Below are 19,193 nucleotides of genomic sequence, written 5' to 3'. Positions count from 1 at the left end.
TCCTTCGCATCATGCCTGTGGGAGTGACTGTGTGTATGCATGTCTGTACAAAGTGTTACAAATGTTACAACATTAAGAAAGGTAGCAGGTAAAAAAAGAATTCTTAAATCAGCTAGAACAGATGCTTGATATCTATCAGGGAATGCATACAGTATTATCCACTCCTTTCAGGATCTTACCCTATTTTCACTTTTGAAGGCAGGTATTTTAGCTTGAAGGCAACACAATCAGGCTTAGTTTTCAGTTGTTATTTGTGGAAAATTTTAATGTCTGTAACTGTCTTGCTTCTGTATGCATTTACATCTTTTAGGACGGGAACATATTTCTTTTACTAGAAACAGACCTTAGCAAACAACAGTGAGCTTTAATTAGTCAAGAAATAAGCTAATTCTAGACTGTGAGTCTGGATCTTCTTGAAGCTGTAAGTTCAGGTTCCTTGCTAGCAGAAACCTCTGATGTTAACCATTGGTCATAGGGCAGTCTGCATTACAGATCCCTCCCAGATTTAAGGACAGAAGTGGACAGAAGAACATACTGAAAACTGGACCATAAGCAATGCTGCCTTTTGGGATTGCTTGTGGGATTTCTCTTTCCTGTGGTAATAAACTGGAACTCTTTAGCAGCATCTCTTTGATAAGAGATTGATAAGGTTTTTCTCAGCTGGAGAATAACCACTGTTCTTTTCGCCAGCAGTACACACAGACTTTTATAAAGCTGAGTTGTTAGATTTAACATGATTAGTAAATCCAGATTTCTCATGGTATTTTTTTTTCTCTGGAAATAAATTAATGAAGGCACTAGTAAGAATTATGATTCCCAATGGGAAAAATTGCTGAGTTATAGGACACATACAGATCAGGTGTATTTTGGTTAATCTTTGCTACTTAATACATCACTTCAAAGCATTAACCATTCAGGAGACATTTATTTTCATATATTTTGCTAATTTATTTCATTTTATACCTGTTGTTTTCAATTTATTTAACAGTAGGAAGAAATCAGTTTAATCCATTTGGAACATGCTTTAGTAAAGAAAAACCTTCAAACTTCAAAGAACATTTTTTAACTCCTCTTTCGAAACCCTCAGTTCTGTATAGAGGAGTAGATGTGCACTGGCATCTGAACAGTCATTTATGGCTACGACCTTTTTACAACTGTTCTTTGGCACCCAAAAGTGCATTGTTAGCATTGTTTGTGTTCTCAAAGGTTTTGCAAGTTCTTGTTGCTTGTAATTAAATTATCATTATTTTTCTTTCGGCCTTCTCTTTTTCTTCCTTCACGTCTACTTGACCCTCACACAGCTCTCACAAAGGAGGGTGACTTGGAGAGGTTATGTTCCACCCACCACTCCTCTTCTTCCATTGCTTCTTCATCTCACTGGTCACCACCCTTGCCGTGCCCCAGCGGCCGCTCCTGCTGCCAGTGCCTCCTGAGGATTCTGATCACGTTCTACCTCTTCATCTTTGTTTGTTCATATGTTGTGTTTCTTTCCATCAATTCAGCGAGCAAGTCTGTGAAAAATACAAACTCAGAAAGTCTTTCACTTGAGTCTGAACTCTCCCACTCCTCTCCTTCCTCTGTACTGTGTAAGTTGAGAGACTCATCTGTCCAGATGATCTCTTTTGTCTCCTGCTTTTCTCTCCTCATCATCTGACAGTAACACAAAAAAGGTCAATCCTGTGACATAAATGCCCAGTGAACCTCATCTGTAGCATAACGTTAAATCTGAATTAGCAACACTGTGCTCATTGGACGGCTGCTCTTCATAAAACCAAAAGTAGTTATTGTCTACCAAGGATAGGATTAATTCAAGTACAAGTAAAAACTACTTAAGTGCTGAGAGATGACATTAGGAACACGATAGGCTTAATGGGGTAAAAACTGCTGATGTGGCTAACAGAAGGTGTGTTTATGCTAACACCAGTTTGAAGTAGTTTTCTCTGGATGGCTCTAATGATGTTTCAGAGTATCAGTACAGACTATGGAGGTGTTTGCAATATTACTGTAAAGAGGCTGTTGGAGTTGTCTACATTTGGCGCACTTGCATTCACCAGAAAAAAAGATAAGTGCTACAAACAGCTGTAGTAATGAATAATTTTCCCAAGCAGTGAGCAACATTAAGGAAAATCAGTGAAAGTTAATATTGTTAAGACTTTTTTGTGACACTACATGGGAGTTACTGGGCTTCCTGCTAACATAATACTGGCTCAAGTGATACGATTTTTAAATTGCATAGCAGGAGAATTCATGTCAGTGATTTTGAAGAGCAAATTTAGAAGAAAAAAATTAACAGTGAAGTCGGACTATGAAGTTGAGGATGGGAGCTGGTGGTCAGAGGCACGTGCAGTTTCTTTATGTCAGAAGTGTCTGGGAAATGAGAAAGGCTCTGGAGATTAGCTGGATGAATACCCCTGCTGACAGAACGGTGGTAAGAAGGTGGGAACCAAAAGAGTGTTAGCTCTGTGTAGGATGAAACTAAATTCACTCCCTTATTTGTTAAGTAGCAATTATTATCAGTATACATTATAATTCTAAGAAAGAAAAATATTGATTTCTTAGCTGGTGAACTTGATAGGTTTTAATCTGCTGTCACAGACATGGAAGAAGATGATGTAAATGTGGTGTGTTGAGAAAAGACAAGGTACAGAAGGTTTATCATATAGTTAAGTGAGTCCTGGAGAATAAAACATCCCCATTCCAGTCCAGGTGCTAGAGGTACTAAGGAATATGTTTCTAAATGTCACACAGTTTTCCTATGAGTAAAATGGGCAAATGCCATATTTCTTAGATCTGTTGTTTTGGGATGATATTGATTATTATTGTGTCAACACAGCTCACTGCTTATAAAGCTTATTTAAAAGTAAAGAGGTGAAGAATTGAGGGTTATTACTGATTTTCCATTGTAAAACACTATTCAACAACAACAGTATTTCTCTGAATTGGTAGAGTGGTTAAATAGGAGTATAGTTTAAATAGAAACGTGCACAGTGGCAAAGCTTGTTAATATTTCTGTTATCAAGGCTTTAGGTATCATTTCTTGAGACAGCAGCCTGATTCCATGATTAATGTAACATGTCGAGAAACTATAGTGCAGTATCTTGTAAATGCAGTGACCATGATGCAGCTTTGTTCTGAGACTGCAGGGGATTTTCCATTAAAAAATAAACATTTGCCAATATTTGCCATGCAGTATAAATGTTAATCTAATTGTACAGTAGCTCCAAGACGAGAGCATCTTTAGGAATAATTGTTTTCATATAAATCACAAGAAACTATGTAGTGCATATGATGTTACATTATGATAAAGGTTTAAATAGGAGATGCATTCATTTTATTTTATTTTTTCTTGTCAGTATAGGGTGGAAAACTGCTGGGCTGAATTTTTATCTATTCGCCTACTTATTTCATGAGTAACTCTTTTCATCAGACAAGGGGTAGGCTTACAGGTTTTCAGAAAGATGAAAGACTGTCAATAGCCTAAAAATCAGTTCTGCAGACTGTCCACCCGTATCATAATTTGATGAATCAGGGTGAGTCTTTGGAATCAGCAGGCACTAGGAAAGAGATGTTCCATGTAGGATGACAACTCACATGCCATACTTCATATCAAAGTTTAAGTTTAAGCGGTGGGGTGAGAGATAAGTTCTACTCTTACATGTGCTACATTTTGATGAAATTCCTGAGTGAGACGTCCCCTGGAGCATGCCTTGTCATCTGAGGGTCTAAATATTTTTTATGTAGATCTGAGATTCAATCAGTCATTTATCCATGCAGCACCTTTTATTTTCTTGACAGAAATTAATTTCTTGGCATATTTGTGGAATAAATTGTAAAAGAAATGATCAGCAGAGAATTTTCAAATATTTGATATGAAGAGAATGGTTTTGAAAAACATTTTATGTCATGCTGTGTTCATCTGCTGGGGTAGCAGTGTGTTCTGTAAAGTTGGATGATGTCTGGTGCATCCACATAGCCAGAGTTCATTATGCAACAGAGGATAGAATTTCTAGCCTCTTCCTCTTTCTTTTCAAAGTTTGGTTATTTTCAGAATGTAGGAATAATAACATTAATGGCTGTGTTCTTTCCATCTGATTCTTATTTGTTAGGACAATGTTCAGATTAGAAGTGAAGCTAGGTTGCCCCATACTGTGCCATTAAATTTTAGCAGACCAGTGTCACCTTGATACAGACTGTGCAATTCTAAAATGATAGCACCATCGGTAGGATTTGTCTCCTCAGATTTAGACATCCTCCCCAATGTAGATGCCTATATTTGAGCTAGTTGTCTAGACTCCCTTCAGTCAATGCAAATAGGTCAGATGAGTCATACTTGTCTTAAATATCTATTTTAGGATATGATGAATCGTGCCCTGAAAGTCCTTATTTCCTCTCCATTCACTATAAGGGAAGGGAATTGAGAGAACAAATTTGCTTGTCTGTATTTAAACATGTCGCAAATGTGGTGAGATTAATCTAGTGTGAGGTGTACCAAGATGTGCAGTGAAAGAGTATTGATTTGAAATGTTTGAAGTTTTTTTCCTTGAGAAACAACCTGTGAGCAAGTTAGAAGCAGAATCATTTTAATCACCTTTGAGTTCATGTGTTAATCTGTAAATATGATATCTTATTGTTCTGGAAAGGTGCTTCACTGCTTAGCAGGGATTTCATCACTGTCTGTTTCAAAGCAGACAGTACGAAAGGATATGCAGTTCCCCAGTTTGGGTATTATTTGAAAGATAAAAGTGATTTGTCTGTGCTATGGATTCCATAGGCTCTGTTGCAAGTGATGTCTGTACTGTACTTGCTTGATAAGCTGTTTTCTGAAAGACTAAAAATACAGGTTTTATACCTTGCAGTATGATGACTGTAGGAACAGTTGGGTTGTTATTTGGTGTTAAATAAGTCAAAGCACAATACAAAAGCGTATTCCTACTTCTGTAAGATCAGTGGGGGTAACTAATAACCACTTCAGTATAGTAGTTGCATAGTCAATCTTCTAGACTATTGATAACAGTAGAAAGGTACTCCAATATCTGAATGAAGCATAAGGTGTTTTAAGTTATTTTCAGAACAAACAGACTGGGGTCAGTTTTGAAAAAAATCATGGGCAATAATATCTGTCAGTTATCAGGAATTCTTTTTTGTGTTTCACAGAACATGAAGTTTATTGTACGTGTATTTCTGAAAACCTTGTTTTTATGCATCTGCAAGTCATTTTTATTCTACACCTCCTCTCTGCAATTAAAATACCAACATATCCATTCTTGTAGATTGAGTTGATGAATGTTGCTTGAGGCTATAAGAAGAGAAGAGAGCCTCATACTTCCCTTCTAGAAAAAGAGGTTTTGCTGTTGTTTTTTATGTTTTTTTCCCCTGTGATACTTGATTTCAGTAGCTGTGAGCCTGCACCTTGTAGGTATAAGGCATTTATAGTGTTAGATGCATTTTAAGTAAATGGTGCTGTTATTTATTTTGTGTTATTTAAATATTAGTGTTAATGGTATTCTTTCATTATGAAGGATTATCTCCACTCTATAGCTGAGTGGGGAAAAAAGGTAGTGAAATATAACTAGAGGTTAATAACTCATTTAAAAAGGACACATACACCGCAGCAGTGCTGCAGAAATCATTTTAGCCAGCGTTAGAAAATGTTCTAGTTTGTTCTTTTCTTATTATTTGTTTTTTTTATAGCTCGTCTTCATCATATTTTGTATTGTATTGGTCATACATCTGCTCAACTTGCCAAAGCAGGGGTCATATTTTTTTAAGTGCTGGTGCCTCAGTGTCTTAGCTTACTGACCCTACAGGGGTAAAGGCTATGTTTAGAGAGTAGGTCCATGGTCTTGTCTGTAATTTATTTACTTCATCTGTATTCTGGGCGAAGAATGTGAAAGCTACTGTGTTTTCCATACAAGTTTGCTATTTTATGATAACTTTCTGCTATATTAGCTGCAGTCTTTCACCATTAGTTTCTCAAGAAGATAGCTCAGCACCTTTGACTTCTTTTCTCAGCACCTTCAACTTCTTTCAAGAGTGTTATTCCCTCATGCTTCAGCTGTTTTAAAAACACCTAGTGTATTTTTGCTAATGAATCCTTTGTTTACAAAGATTCAATATTTTTATGCCATTGCCAAATTGTAAGACAGTATAGGTGGGTCAGGCTTTAACTTTTCAGTTAGCTCTTGCACAGCTCTTAGAAAAAGTAGCTGAACCATTTTTATCAGAATCCCGTTATGATTTTTGAGTTTTCCTCCTGTATCAGTGAGACTGCATATCCGATAAATAAATCAGAAGAAATTTAATTGATCTCATTATGTGTCTAATTATTTGTGTGTTGGTGAAAGGGAAGAGTAGCGTAGTTGCTTTCATACGCAGTTTCACATGGTGCTTGGTATATTGTAGAAAAATTGAGAAATCAGTTGGAAGGCAGATTATTTGGCAGCATTTTTCTGTTGATATCACAGCCCGTATTGTGACCTGCAAAGTCTTTCCCAAAGGACTGGGAGAACTGATGCTAATGCTGGAGTTGGACATTTGGTTTAAGCCAGTGATACCTCCTTTGGTGGCCTGCAGGGCTTCCTGATGGATGTGTGTTCTATTCCATGGACAGCTCAGCAGACACAGCTCTGCTAGGTGGTAGAACTGCCCAGAAGAACTTTGCTAGACCAGTATTCTGTAATGTTATGTGGCTCCTATCAGGAAGCCTGTGTTCCACTGCAGTTACATTTTGGAAGAAAAAACAGGAGCAATCTGGCAGCATGGTTCCATTTCTCCCTTCTGGGCTTGATGTTGAATTCTATCTTGTAATGTACAACATCAAAGATGTGATTGAAGTGCAACATTTTGATTGACCCAGAACAAATTTCAATTCTCATTCAATCTAGAAATCAAGTCTTAAGAATCTCAAAGATTCACAGAGAAAAACTTGTGTCATTCACATTCCTTTAAATTCATGCTATTGAAGGCTCAAACAGATTCCAGTGAGTCAGGTTGATTGAGTTGTTGCACACACACAAACCAAAACACTTTAATAAGCCTCTGGGCCTGGATCACAGAATGTTGTATAATAGTATTTGTTGTTTGCTGTTCCCTGTCTCAGTGTGTGTAACATCTAAGTGAACTGTGGGCTTCTCCTGGTAAAACTTGGAAAATGAAAGACTGATACTAATGAAAAAGGGAATATTGCCCATTGTCCCTAGCCAAGTAGAAGTGATATTACATGTCTATGTGGTTTTATGTCTCTTGGGTGTGGAAACTACAGTACTTTCACAGACATTTGCATTGCTTACACTGTTACCCAATAAGATGATCTCATGATTAAGTAGTAGCTCATCAGAGATTTTTACCTTATTTTTCACTGTCTGATTTAATATTAATTTCCTAGTCTCTGGTTGGAATGTGTTACCAGGTTATTTAGTTTCGTTATGGGATGTCTATGTATGTGAGATTTTGCATGCAAAACTTGTGATTTCCTCACTGCATGAGCTCTGCATATTCTAGATTTCTTTTTGCAAGCCTTTTCTAACACTGCACCGTTATTTCGTGTTCAGCCATCCTGCCATTTGGCTTGTGCTGACAGTGCTATACAGTGTCCAGTTTGATCTATGTTGTTTAAATATATACCAATGGAGCCATTGCTGATCTGCAGTCAAAACATCTCTTCATTGCAATACTTTTTCCTTTCCACAGTCAAGGAGGGGCAAGTCATACTTGAAAAATTCTTGCCCTTTCTGCTGTCTAGTAGTTAAGAGCTACTTACAGAAAGCCTTACTACACTTTTATATCCACTTTTTTCTCAATTGCTTCTTTCTTTTCTGGTTTCTTTTTGTACCTTTTGTCTGAATATATTATGTGTGCACTTGCTAAAGGAGGTGGTGGGGCATAAAAGAAATGAAAAGCTTCTTCAACACCACAGTGCAAGTTCTTGTAGTATAGCATTGGAGACTTACATTCTGCCTGTGCTCTCCAACATTCTGGTTTTGATGAAGAATATGAGCTGTCTCAGTACTTTGGTTTTAACATTCTAAGCGTATTTGCATGTGTGTTAATAGTCTAGTTCATGTGTAGGAGCATGCAGGAGAATTGCAGCTGTTGCTTGCACAAGAGAAACTGCTATAACCTGATTGCTTGCATTTCTTTAGATTTCAAGTTTGGTCTTCCAAACTGATTTTCTGAGGTTTAATAAGGAGTTGAATGTAAATTAAATCCTTGCAAATGTACCAATAAAATCTCTTTCCCTTACCCGTTTAGCATTAAACTCACAAAAATTTGTATTTGAGAGCAATGACCCTCTGGTTGAACGTTGTCAGTATAAGGTTGAACTTCACCAGATGATAAATATACAGCACAAAAATACAAAACTTCTGCTTCTCAAAAAATTAGTCTTTAGAAGTTGAAGTCAGTTTTTTAAGTGAAGTCAGTGAGATGTTTCATAGCGATAAAGTCTCTTAAACTTTGTCTTGCTACAGTAACTGGTATTAGTCATAACCGCACCACTGTACAGGGATTTGTTTACTCTGCAGTGTTTTAGTGTAACTTCTATCAACATCAACAAATGTGAACTGAGAGCTCATTTCTTGATTGATAGATAAAGGAGAAACTATTTCACATAATTTTGCCTTTGAAGCATACGCAAATGCTGCTTGAGTTTGAATATTCTCAGTAGAACTACATATTGTTTTGTTACTCTTTTGCATTTGTTAGTAGTAGATGAGACAAAATATTGCCAAATGATCTCAGTGAGTTTTATTGTAATACAGGTATATTAAGCATTTTACAAGCAAAAGATAGGCATAGTCGCAGAAGTCAGAGCTGAAAGACATGGTCTTGTAATTAGACCTGTGTTGATGTGTATGCATTGTATGTAATCCTTGAACTTTGCACCAGAGGATCTTGACTATAGGCTTAAGGCCTAAATTCCTCTGTACTCAAACATACACTTGACCAAAGTGAACACTAAATGTTAGAAAGATTCCTGAAAATCAGCATTAGACACTTAAAAGTAAAGGCCTAATGAAACATTAGAACATTTCTAATGAGACATTAGAGCATTGCTTGTAAAACAAAAATCATTTTCCTTTAATTTGAATGTAAGAGTTGGGGTTTGAATTTGGTGGTGTTCTGTTTTGCTTTTTAAACAGCAGGTGGAACGAAGATGAAAAGAGGCATAGTAGGAAAGGGGATTGATCTTGACATGTGTTTATTTCCTTCATGAATACAGGAGTATACTGAAGCCAAACAAGTGCAAAGCATCAATATAACATCATGTCCTTTGGTCATAGAAAAGGAAGAGAAATGGCTGTTGTGCCAGAGGGGGAGTGACAGAACCCCTTTGTTACAGCTCTTCTTCTGACAGCCTTTCAGCTGTCACCTGCCACTTTGCCTTCCATTTTGAGTTGTATTTGTATCTCTCCCCAGCTCGTAAGCAGGAGATTATCAAGGTTACCGAGCAGTTGATTGAAGCTATCAACAATGGGGACTTTGAAGCTTACACGTAAGTTTTATCATTTGGGAGGGAGTGAGGAGAGTTGTTGTATTTGGTACTGTAGATGTAAATACGCATATTTATATGAGCGTGTTTGTATTTATGTACTGTTGGAGTTAGTCCTCCGGTGCCCCCAAGAAATCCAAGATGGGTTCATTGCTGCTTTGCCCCATCTTTACACAAGCCTGGTTGCCAGTTTCAGAGGAGCCAATAGTGTAAATCCAGTCTACTGCTCTGCTGAGACAGGATCATAATACTGACACGAAATACACAGTGATCTGTCTTGGCATACTAACGTAAAGCCATGTTTGTGATTTAGAATACAAAAGACACAGCAGAAACCTCTTTGAGCAGAAAATTTTTATTGTATGTAGAGATTTATAGTAGCTAGAGCGTGAAAGACCATGTGAAATTTAGGTTCCTCCAGTCTCTGCTGAGAAGGAGCAAGGAACCGTGCAAGAATTTGCTGTCAGAAAATGGACTGATTTGTCTCTCAGCTTTTCTCTGCAAAGGCCCAATTCCATCACTGCTTCTCTTCCTCTTTAAAAAAAAAAAAATAATAAATTGAAAAGTAGAAGAACACCCTTCTCAGCATTTCCTTTTGACTCCTGTGTTTCTCTGGTTGGATTCTGTCCTGATGCAGCATAAGCCCCACAGTTCAGCAGTGACAGCGCTCATCTGCTGTGATTTAATCCTAGCCGCTAACTCAGAACCATGCAGCTGCTCACTCAGTCCCCTCTTTCTTCCCCCTCTGCTCCTGGAGTTATGGAGAGGAGAATCAACAGAATGTAAATCCCATGGGTTGAGATAAGAACAGTCCGATAGCTAAAGTATAATACAAAACCACTACTACTACCACCAATAATTATAAGGGAAATAACAAGGGGAGAGAATATAAAACTAAAAGGGGAAAAGGAAAACAGTAAACACGAAGTGATGCACAGTACAATTGCTCACTGTCTGCCAACGGATACCCGGCCTTACCCAAGCAGTGATCAGGACCTTCTGGGCGACCCTCCCGAGTTTATATACTGGACATGATGTGCTGTGGCATGGAATACCCCTTTGGGTAGTTTGGATCAGTTATCCTGTCTCTGCTTCCTCCCTGCTTCTTGTGCCCGTCCTCATTGGCAGAGAGAGCATGAGAGACTGAAAAGTCCTTGATTGGGGTAAGCATTATCTAGCAACAATTAAAAGATTAGCAACAATGTTACCAGCATTGTTAGACTAAAGTTGAAAACACAGCACAGCACCAGCTACTAAGAAGGAGAAAAATAACTGTTACAGCTGAACCTAGGACATTATCCTATTTTAAAGACTTGCCAGTACTAAACGTTAGTTTGGTGTGATCACAATGAATCCTCAGTTGTACAGATGTCAGGAGAAATCTTAGAATCACAGAATGGTTTGGATTAGAAAGGACCTTAAGATCATTTAATTCCTGCCCCCCTGCCATGGGCAGGGATGCCTCACAATAAACCATGTCGCCCAAGGCTCTGTCCAGCCTGGCCTTGAACACTGCCAGGGATGGAGTGTTTATCACTTCTTTGGGGAACCTGTTCCAGAGCCTCACCACCCTCACAGTAAAAATTTAATCCAATTTCTTATCTAAATTTTGTCAGTTAAAAAATAAATTAAAAAATCTTGCTTAAATTATGATGTGAGACATAAAAAATATCCTTTGGATTGGGCAGAAACAGTTTTCAGATTTACAAGTAAAAATTCCTACTTGTAATACCATAGACTTGTGGGGCCTTCTTTGATAGTTTTGTTTTGTTTTGTTTTTTTTTTCAAAAGATGATTTCTGTGACACCTAGTCCACCTAAAGTAAGCTGCCAAATTTACTACTTTAGGTGAAACAGAACTCCATTACTTCTCCCTATGTAAGTTCTGTTCTTTTCCAGTAGGATGGCACAGGTAAGTAACATGTCCAGTGGGAATAAAGGAAACATTTAAAAAGGAATCTTTCCCAAAGTTTTTTTTACAGAACTGCATGTGTTGATGACAAAATTTCCTCTGTTCCACAGAAAAATCTGTGATCCAGGCCTTACATCTTTTGAACCTGAAGCATTGGGTAATCTAGTAGAAGGGATGGACTTTCACCGGTTTTACTTTGAAAATGGTAAACATTACTTTTTCATCTCCATGAATCTTCATCTGTTCCTTGGGATTGTGTTTGTTGGGTGTTAATTGATTTGGGCAGGGGAAGAGAGTATTTATTTTTTTTTTCAGAGTTCTGCTCTGTGTGTTTTCCTGTCTGTTCCTTTGTTGCTCATTCATACAAAGCACTTTGGATAGTGAAGGAAAGTTTGAGGTATTTGGAAAGAGAAAGCCAAGGTGTACAAAAGAAAATACAAACAAACCATCAATAAGTAATTCTCATACATTGTTTTTTTCCATTGGGGAAAAGATAAAATCATGCTGTGAATATACTTACAAGAAATATCCCTAATAGTGTGATGACAATGATTGCAGCTGACAGTCAGCACCTCTAGTGAGTGTGATTTGTTGGGAAGACGTTGTCTACAGTGCTGATCAGCTCTCTTTCTGGTATTGGTTGTGTGTCTGTGTGTATATATATATATGAAAAAAACAATATATATAATATATATTTTACAGTCATGTCAGCTGTTAGAAAGAAAAATTGTCCGTAGAGTGGGTTTAATAAAGTTGTGGAAGACCATGTAATGTAGGTAACCATTTTAGAGCAGACTTGACTCAAAAGGAAATAAATGAAGTCTTTCCAGTAATTTCTGACAATTGTCTGAGCATAAGATGGTATTATTGTATTCCTAAATTCTTTTCCACCTCCAAAACAGTATTTTCCATATGTTTTCCTTATATTGTTTCCTTTCATTGCCTCTGCTTTTTATTTTTCGTAGATGTCAGCACTTAGTAAGATACAAGTATGAGTTAAAAGCTGAATTATTTTAACTGAAAAATTAAGTACAAATATCAGACATCAGCCACAGCAGCGAAGTGAAGTATTGGGAAAACTCAGTCAGGAAACTCAAGATGGTGGCCCCCACTTTGTTAATCTATGTTTGTACATGGATTAAATAATATGTACTAGTAGACTTTTGCTTGATTTCCTTATATGAAAGGGGAAAATATGCTGCAACTGCGCTGAATTGTACTTAGTTGTCAGTCATGATTATCAGTAAATAAAAATTGCTACTTTGTAGCAGCTAATCTCCAGAGTCTTGTTGTCTAAAGTGGGATGAGTTATTTTAGCATACATAGAGAAAATGTAATTTATGCTCTGTGTGTGTGTGTTTTTGCTTCCTAGCTTTATCAAAAAGTACCAAACCAATCCACACCATTATCCTGAATCCTCATGTGCACTTGGTGGGTGATGATGCTGCTTGCATTGCATATATCCGGCTCACACAGTACATGGATGGAAGCGGGATGCCAAAGACTATGCAGTCAGAGGAAACACGTGTCTGGCACCGTCGTGATGGAAAGTGGCAGAATGTTCATTTTCACCGTTCAGGGTCACCAACAGTACCCATCAAGTAAGCAACAATTCAGACCAAAAGCTTAAAATTATGTAGGTCAGACCAGATAGTCAAATAGCTGCTTTTGGCCTTAAAAACTTTGTCTTCTTGATAGTGTAATTAGTTGTGGTCATTTGTGCAGTGTGTATTATGTTCAGTAATGTGCATATAGTACTGGTGCAAATATTTTTAAAATAATGCTTTTCTTGCTGTTGCTTTCAACTGTGATGCCCACTGATCCAACTCAGTCCCTGAACTAACAGCTTGAAGAGCAGAAAAATGTTAGAATATAGATAAGGCTTGAGACAAGTCACACAGAATTTGAAAACCTGAGAAGATAAAAAGCAAGAGGATACCTGGAGCTATTAGAGCAAACCAGAAAGTTTCAAGGAAAGAAGTGTCACTGTTCTGAAAAAGTAACACTGTTCTGAGTAATATTTGTTGTGATTTCCAGCCACTTCTACTTATGCAGGCCTAGTTATGTTCACTGCGAGTAGATTTTGTGACAGTGTATGTATTTACTTTGTAAATTAAATCATACGGGTACCTGTCACATTTTAACCTCTTTTCCCATGCTCTCTTTGCTTAACTGCTGAAGTTAAGCTGTCTGTCTGACAGTTATGACATCTGTGTGGGTACACCTCAGATCTTGCTTGTCATCATTTTTCTCTGTTACTCATTCGGGCATCTCTGCATGCCCTCTCATACTCTCGAAGTCATGCCATGACTCAATGCATGCAAACCTGAATTCATTGAGCCGGATTTAGAGCAGTCTAAATTACAACACACTCATAGTTCCAATAACAAGATAAAGAGGCTGCTTCAAGAGGTTCTGTTCACGTCCTTTGCTGTTCTACTGTCTGCAGTCTTTGCTAATGCTGCCGTATCCTCAGAGCCCCACCCCCCTTACTTCTGGCTTAGGTTAGGCTGTTTCCAGATTAGACAGCACTGGCACAGGCTTTGGTTTGCTCAGGTGCAAGCTCCCCTGATAGGATATAATCACGTTCATGCAAGGTATCTTAATGTCGATAGCAGCTGAATTTCCTGGGTTGGATGTTAAGAGCTTAGATTTCATCCTTCCAACTTCATCATGCCCCGTATTTTACTTCTTGCGACAGTATTCTTCTCCCAGATGAAATAATACGTGATAAAGAAGGAACATGATAGAACAGAATGAAGTGTTACATATTCAGTGGGGATGATTTTGTTGTTTGGGGGTTGTTTTTATTTTTGGGGGGTGTTTCTTTGTGTTTGAGTTTCAGATTTTGGGTGATTTTTTTTTTTTAAAGTTGTTTGATTACTTACTGATAACTATTGTATTTTACTTCATAATGTGAAACCAATGGGAGCCAAAACCCTGTCATCCACTGTTTTTCATATGCCAGCTGCACTGCCAGTGTTCACACGGATAATACTGGAACAGTAGTTACCTTCTCGTGAAATGCAGTGTCATGTAGATTTTTGATGTTTCCATAAAAGAGCATTTTGTTAGGGGACCTGACCTGAGTATGTGTGCAGCCAGAAAGCAGAAGTGAAACAGGTTCATCTGCCCTAGTGCACCCTGGACAGTAAATGTCTCTAGCAGAATGATATGAATTGGACGAGAGAATTATTCAATCTCTTCCTTTGTTGTTTTCAATCCCCTCTGTTTTTTGAGAAGGGGGGCTGGTGGTGTCACTTCTTTTTTTTTTTTTTTTAAACTATATTTATAGGAAAAAATCCAAAAGAGAAGAGGTAATTTCCGACACTCATTCTTACATACCAAAACCAGAAGGCAAGAAAACAGCCATCTTTTTCCTATTTTCATGGAAGATTATGGAATTTAGCCAATAATTCCTATAAGAATTCTTTGAGGAATACTTTATAGATATATACTGAACAGCTTCTGCAGCTTCTTGTTTCTGAGGGACAGTGTAACAGGAGCCTTGACGCTTAGTTCTTGTAACGTGTATGTGTGATGAGCTGCTGTGTGGCATGATGCATACTGGTCCCACAAAAGCTCACCAGAGGTAGTTTCTCTGGAATATAAAGGCCAAGCTCTAAATGCCACAGAGCAAGCAGCTCTTGGCCCTTAGACTTCACATCTCCAGGGAATGCAGTTGTATGTACAGATCTGAGATTTGCCCCTCAGAAGTAGTGCCAGTATTTAAGACTTGTGTAATGTCAGTTCTTTATGGCTGCTCATGCTCTCTAATACAGATAAGGATTTCTGCTAAAGATGGGAGGAGGAGAAGCTGAGAAATAATTTTGTTGAGACTGTAGGGTTATGTCTATGTCAGTGGATATTTTGAGCCTGTGGGGTCAGACAGAGGAGATCTGAGGATTGCACAAGGGTATCCAAGCTGAAAAGGCCACAGAGGAGGAGGAGCAGCTCAAAGCCTTAGAGTTTGGCTAAGGCTTACGGAAAGATGCTCTGAGATTGCAACATAACCCTAAATATGTAGCTTCTACATAGCATTGGCATTAATATCACTTAAATCCCTTACCTAGCTCTCCTTTTGAATTCAGAGGGGTTTTCTGGACTTTCTCATATCACAGTTCTAAAATGTCATTTGTGTGATGGTTAGAAACTTTAACTTTCCAGTCTAAATTTGAGTCATATTCAGTGTATCCTCTATTATTCTTATTTCATCATGCTTTTATACTGGAGATAGGTATGCAACCATGAGCTGTTTTATATGAAGGCTATTGAGATCACTTCCCACCTTCTATTTTTGTAGAGTAAATAACCAATACTATCTTGGGTAGCTTTTTTTTTGTTAGGATCTCCATTTTCCTGGCTACCTTAATAGCTCATTGCCTCTTTGGGTTTGAGGTTTATCTTTTCATTAGGCTGGTTTCTTCTGAAATACCGTGTACAGTTGTGGTCAGGGCTTTATTTAACTTCACAAGGTCTTTCTTTTCCCTTTTGAGAATGATGCCACAACTGTTATGTTCTGGCACTGTTTTTAAACTCTTGTCATCTACATCATATCAGTGGATCATCTGATAGCCACGTATTTATCCTCAACTGTCATTTCTAACCAAGGAGTCTATAGAAACTTCTGCTGAGTGTGCAGTTTTGTACTTCTTATGTGTAACATTTCTGTATTACCTAGCCTTCAAGGTTATTTGGTTCTTCTTGCACAATACTCTCATTTTCCTTTGTGTTTATAGTGTCTTCCACCTAAGTGTACTACCTGAGATCAGTCCTACTGCTTGTGCTTAGGTCACTGGCAAAGACTAGTAAGTCTTCTCTAGGCTGGTAGCTCCCCTTTCAGCCCAAACATTGCCATTTTTCTCTTAGTTATTTTACATATTCTTTCTTAAATTCCCATCTTCTCAAGTTGGTACGGGCAGTCAAAGGGCTGTTGGACCTAAAACTGACTCCCAAACCTAAATTCAGGCCTGAGGCTCCCAGGCTTATATTCCCTCCCTTAATACCTTCTTGCACTTTCATAAGTTAAATACCAAATAGCAGGAAGACTTAAATAAAATTTGTTCTGTGTTTGTACAGTGCCTAGCACAGTGGGATCTCAATCATGACTTCGTCCCCTAGATGCTACGGTAATACAAACGTTACTATAAGTGGAGTTAGTTAAGTACTTGCTTACATGTTCCTTTCCTTTTCTCTTTGCATATGGCTCCTGCATGTCTTGCATGTAAATTTCATCTGATTCTTCCTCATTTTTGTATGAGAATCTGGGTCTGTGGCAGTGTCTGTAATGAATATGCTGAGGAAGTGAATTCATCTTGTAGATTCAAGTCTGAGCACTGCCCTCCCTCTAAGAAATCGGTTAAGGTACTTTGGCTTCCTAGCTCAGTTTCCCTTTTTATCTTAACAGACTCTGGCATGTTGTAAAGATGAAAAATGCCTGTGAAATTGTTTGAAAAATAATAGTTTGCTGAGTGTTTTAAGGGTTTTGTCCCCTTTGTTTTCCTTCACAATATTGTGTTAGATGATCTTGAGAAGAATTTTTTCCATAGTATTGGCTAGCACTTGAGCATGTGCTATTAACTGGTGGCGATGTTACTTCAGTAATGGCAATCTGTTTTGTTTTTTTCTCCTTCCTCCTAGCTAAAAATATCAGCGATACCACTCTTGCATTTTCTGTACCCAACGCACCTAGTTGATTACCATCTTGGCCATCCTGTTCTCTTCATGCATGTTTCTGAGTGCATGAAGTTGTGAAGGTTCTTCATGTAACACATTGTGATGCACCATGTTGCTGTATGTACCATCTGTACACTGTTAACATTTCAATGAAGGTGATGTTCCATGCAAATAGAGAGTAACAAGGCTTAAAAGACAAAAAAAGTTTGATAGACAGCAGTAGATACAGAATACGTGTGTCACTTTCTCCATTTATGCCAAGTTTTGACAGAGAACTTTAAAAATAATCCTGTTTATTAAAAAAGAAAATAAAAAAAAAAAAAGGAAAAAGTACATTTTACCCTCTTTTTTTAAGAACTGGTTTTTGACTACTTCTCCTACAAGTCCCAAGATTTTGCTTTGGTTCTGATAGGATTGGTTAGGATTTCCGCTGGCAGCTCCGTTACTGTAAAGCATATTTTAATTACAGCATGTAGATGGACAAAATTACTGATAAATGTGGAAGTGATAATACCTTGGCTTTGTACCAGCTGACGCCTTCTTATTTTATTAGTCTGTGTAAACTGGAAAAATTTCATCGCTTCCTGGCTTGATCACAACAGAATTAATTGCTGATGTTCTGGTGAGCCAGCAGCTTCTTTTTTTTCTTTTGAGTCTCTACCTTTTCTTCCTTACTATGCTAATTGAAGATTTCTATTGGATGACTAAGCCAAATTAAAAATTGTAAGGAACAAATTGATGATTGAGGGGCATTTTCTGGGGATTCAAATGGAAAAATAGAGAGATTTTTATCACTTGTTGGGTGTACTATAATTTTTTTAAGAAGGCTTTAAAACAGGTAACATTTTGTTTAAGCTGTAGACCAGTTGTGTGGTTAATACACTCCAGAAATATTAGGCCTTAAAAGCTTAGTATGAAGACTTTACACAGCTGCTCTTGCTTTTCTGGAAATGTGTTATAGATACACCAGTTTTCTAGTAAGACTCTCACACTGTACCACAGATCAGTTTCTTCCCCCTCAATCTGCTCTTGATTTCTTGATGTCCTCACACAGCATACAGCACCAAGGACAACAATTTCCACAGCCTCACCACCTTGGCTTGGTTGCTGGACACTCATATGCTGCACAGGGAGTGCTCGTGGTTCCAGATGCAAACTTTGTAACCAGGGACTACTTTTGCTTCCCTTACATTGCTGTGAAAACACACCCCTGCAAGCAGTTAGGTTTATTCCCTTTCAGTTTTTAAAATGGAAAAGTTTCCAAATTTGTACCATTTCACCTTTTTGTGTTGATTACTAATCAAAAGCAGTTCTTAAACATTTTGATGTTGTTACTAGTGGATGTATGGTAGGTGGATTTAAGCTTCTCTGATAATTACTTCATGATTTTAAACGATATATATTTAAAATAAGCATCTACAATAAATGTGTTGAGCCATATTAACCTGCCAATGGGATCTGTGATAAAAGTAATGGCCTCATTTTTTTCTGATTAATTCTTCTTTTTTTTTTTTTTTTTTTGTGAAGCAGCTATAAGTGGCATAACTGTATGTAAGATTAACAAATTAGGTGTAGGGTGTTTTTTTTATACTTCTAACATTGCATGTGGTGTTGACATAATACTATAGACCAAGTTTGTCTTCCACACCAAGACGTGAGGAAATTGTGATTTGTTCTCTCCACCACAACCAAGTTACACACTTCTGTCATTTTGGAACACTGCAGTTTACCATGGGACACAGTGTACATATTTCTTGCCATAATGGTAAATGATTGATATATTTAAGGATTAATAAATTTGTGATTTCTGCTGACATTGTGCTTGTGTTTTAATTTCCCCATGAACTCTGATTTTTGCATTGCAAAGTGTGTTGGGTCTTTGGGAATTTAGAATTCAGAGACAGGTGCTGTTTTTTTAGGAACTGAGCTTGCAGTTTGAAAATAGGAGTCTTTGCTTTTGCAATTGTGGTTTGTGTTTGAGTTAGTTCTTAGCTGCCTGTTGTGAGGACCCAATTGTATGCCACTCATGCTGTACTTTGTTGACAGATTTTGCACATGTCTTGTATCTATAGCTCCATATGTAGAAATGTTTTAGGTAGTTTGCGCGTTGCTGTGG

The 19,193-nt window shown here is 37.7% G+C and overlaps 1 protein-coding gene across 19 annotated transcripts in view; it reads left to right on the top strand.

Moving 5' to 3' along the window:
- Positions 1–18,891, top strand: part of CAMK2D (calcium/calmodulin dependent protein kinase II delta) — a 164,562-nt gene extending 145,671 nt beyond the window's left edge. For 15 of the 19 annotated variants that reach the window (XM_057428349.1, XM_057428344.1, XM_057428333.1 and 12 more), the window contains 5 exons: positions 9,418–9,493; positions 11,512–11,606; positions 12,774–13,002; positions 16,481–16,530; positions 17,042–18,891. In XM_057428349.1, the coding sequence (XP_057284332.1) occupies positions 9,418–9,493; positions 11,512–11,606; positions 12,774–13,002; positions 16,481–16,487 (407 nt within the window). In that variant the 3' untranslated portion in view covers positions 16,488–16,530; positions 17,042–18,891. Of the gene's footprint in view, positions 1–9,417; positions 9,494–11,511; positions 11,607–12,773; positions 13,007–16,480; positions 16,531–17,041 lie in introns of those variants that run through there. The other 4 variants (XM_057428340.1, XM_057428350.1, XM_057428339.1 and 1 more) reach the window with 2 other exon arrangements.
- Positions 18,892–19,193: the final 302 nt, after the last annotated feature.

Source organism: Pezoporus wallicus, unplaced genomic scaffold, assembly GCF_028554395.1.
Source record: "Pezoporus wallicus isolate ANWC-B61680 ecotype Strahan unplaced genomic scaffold, APGP_CSIRO_Pwel_v1 contig_6312, whole genome shotgun sequence".
In the NCBI taxonomy this organism is placed as follows: Eukaryota; Metazoa; Chordata; class Aves; order Psittaciformes; family Psittacidae; genus Pezoporus; species Pezoporus wallicus.
Note: the sequence above shows the minus strand (reverse complement) of the source record. Positions and strands in the feature narration are given on the sequence as shown.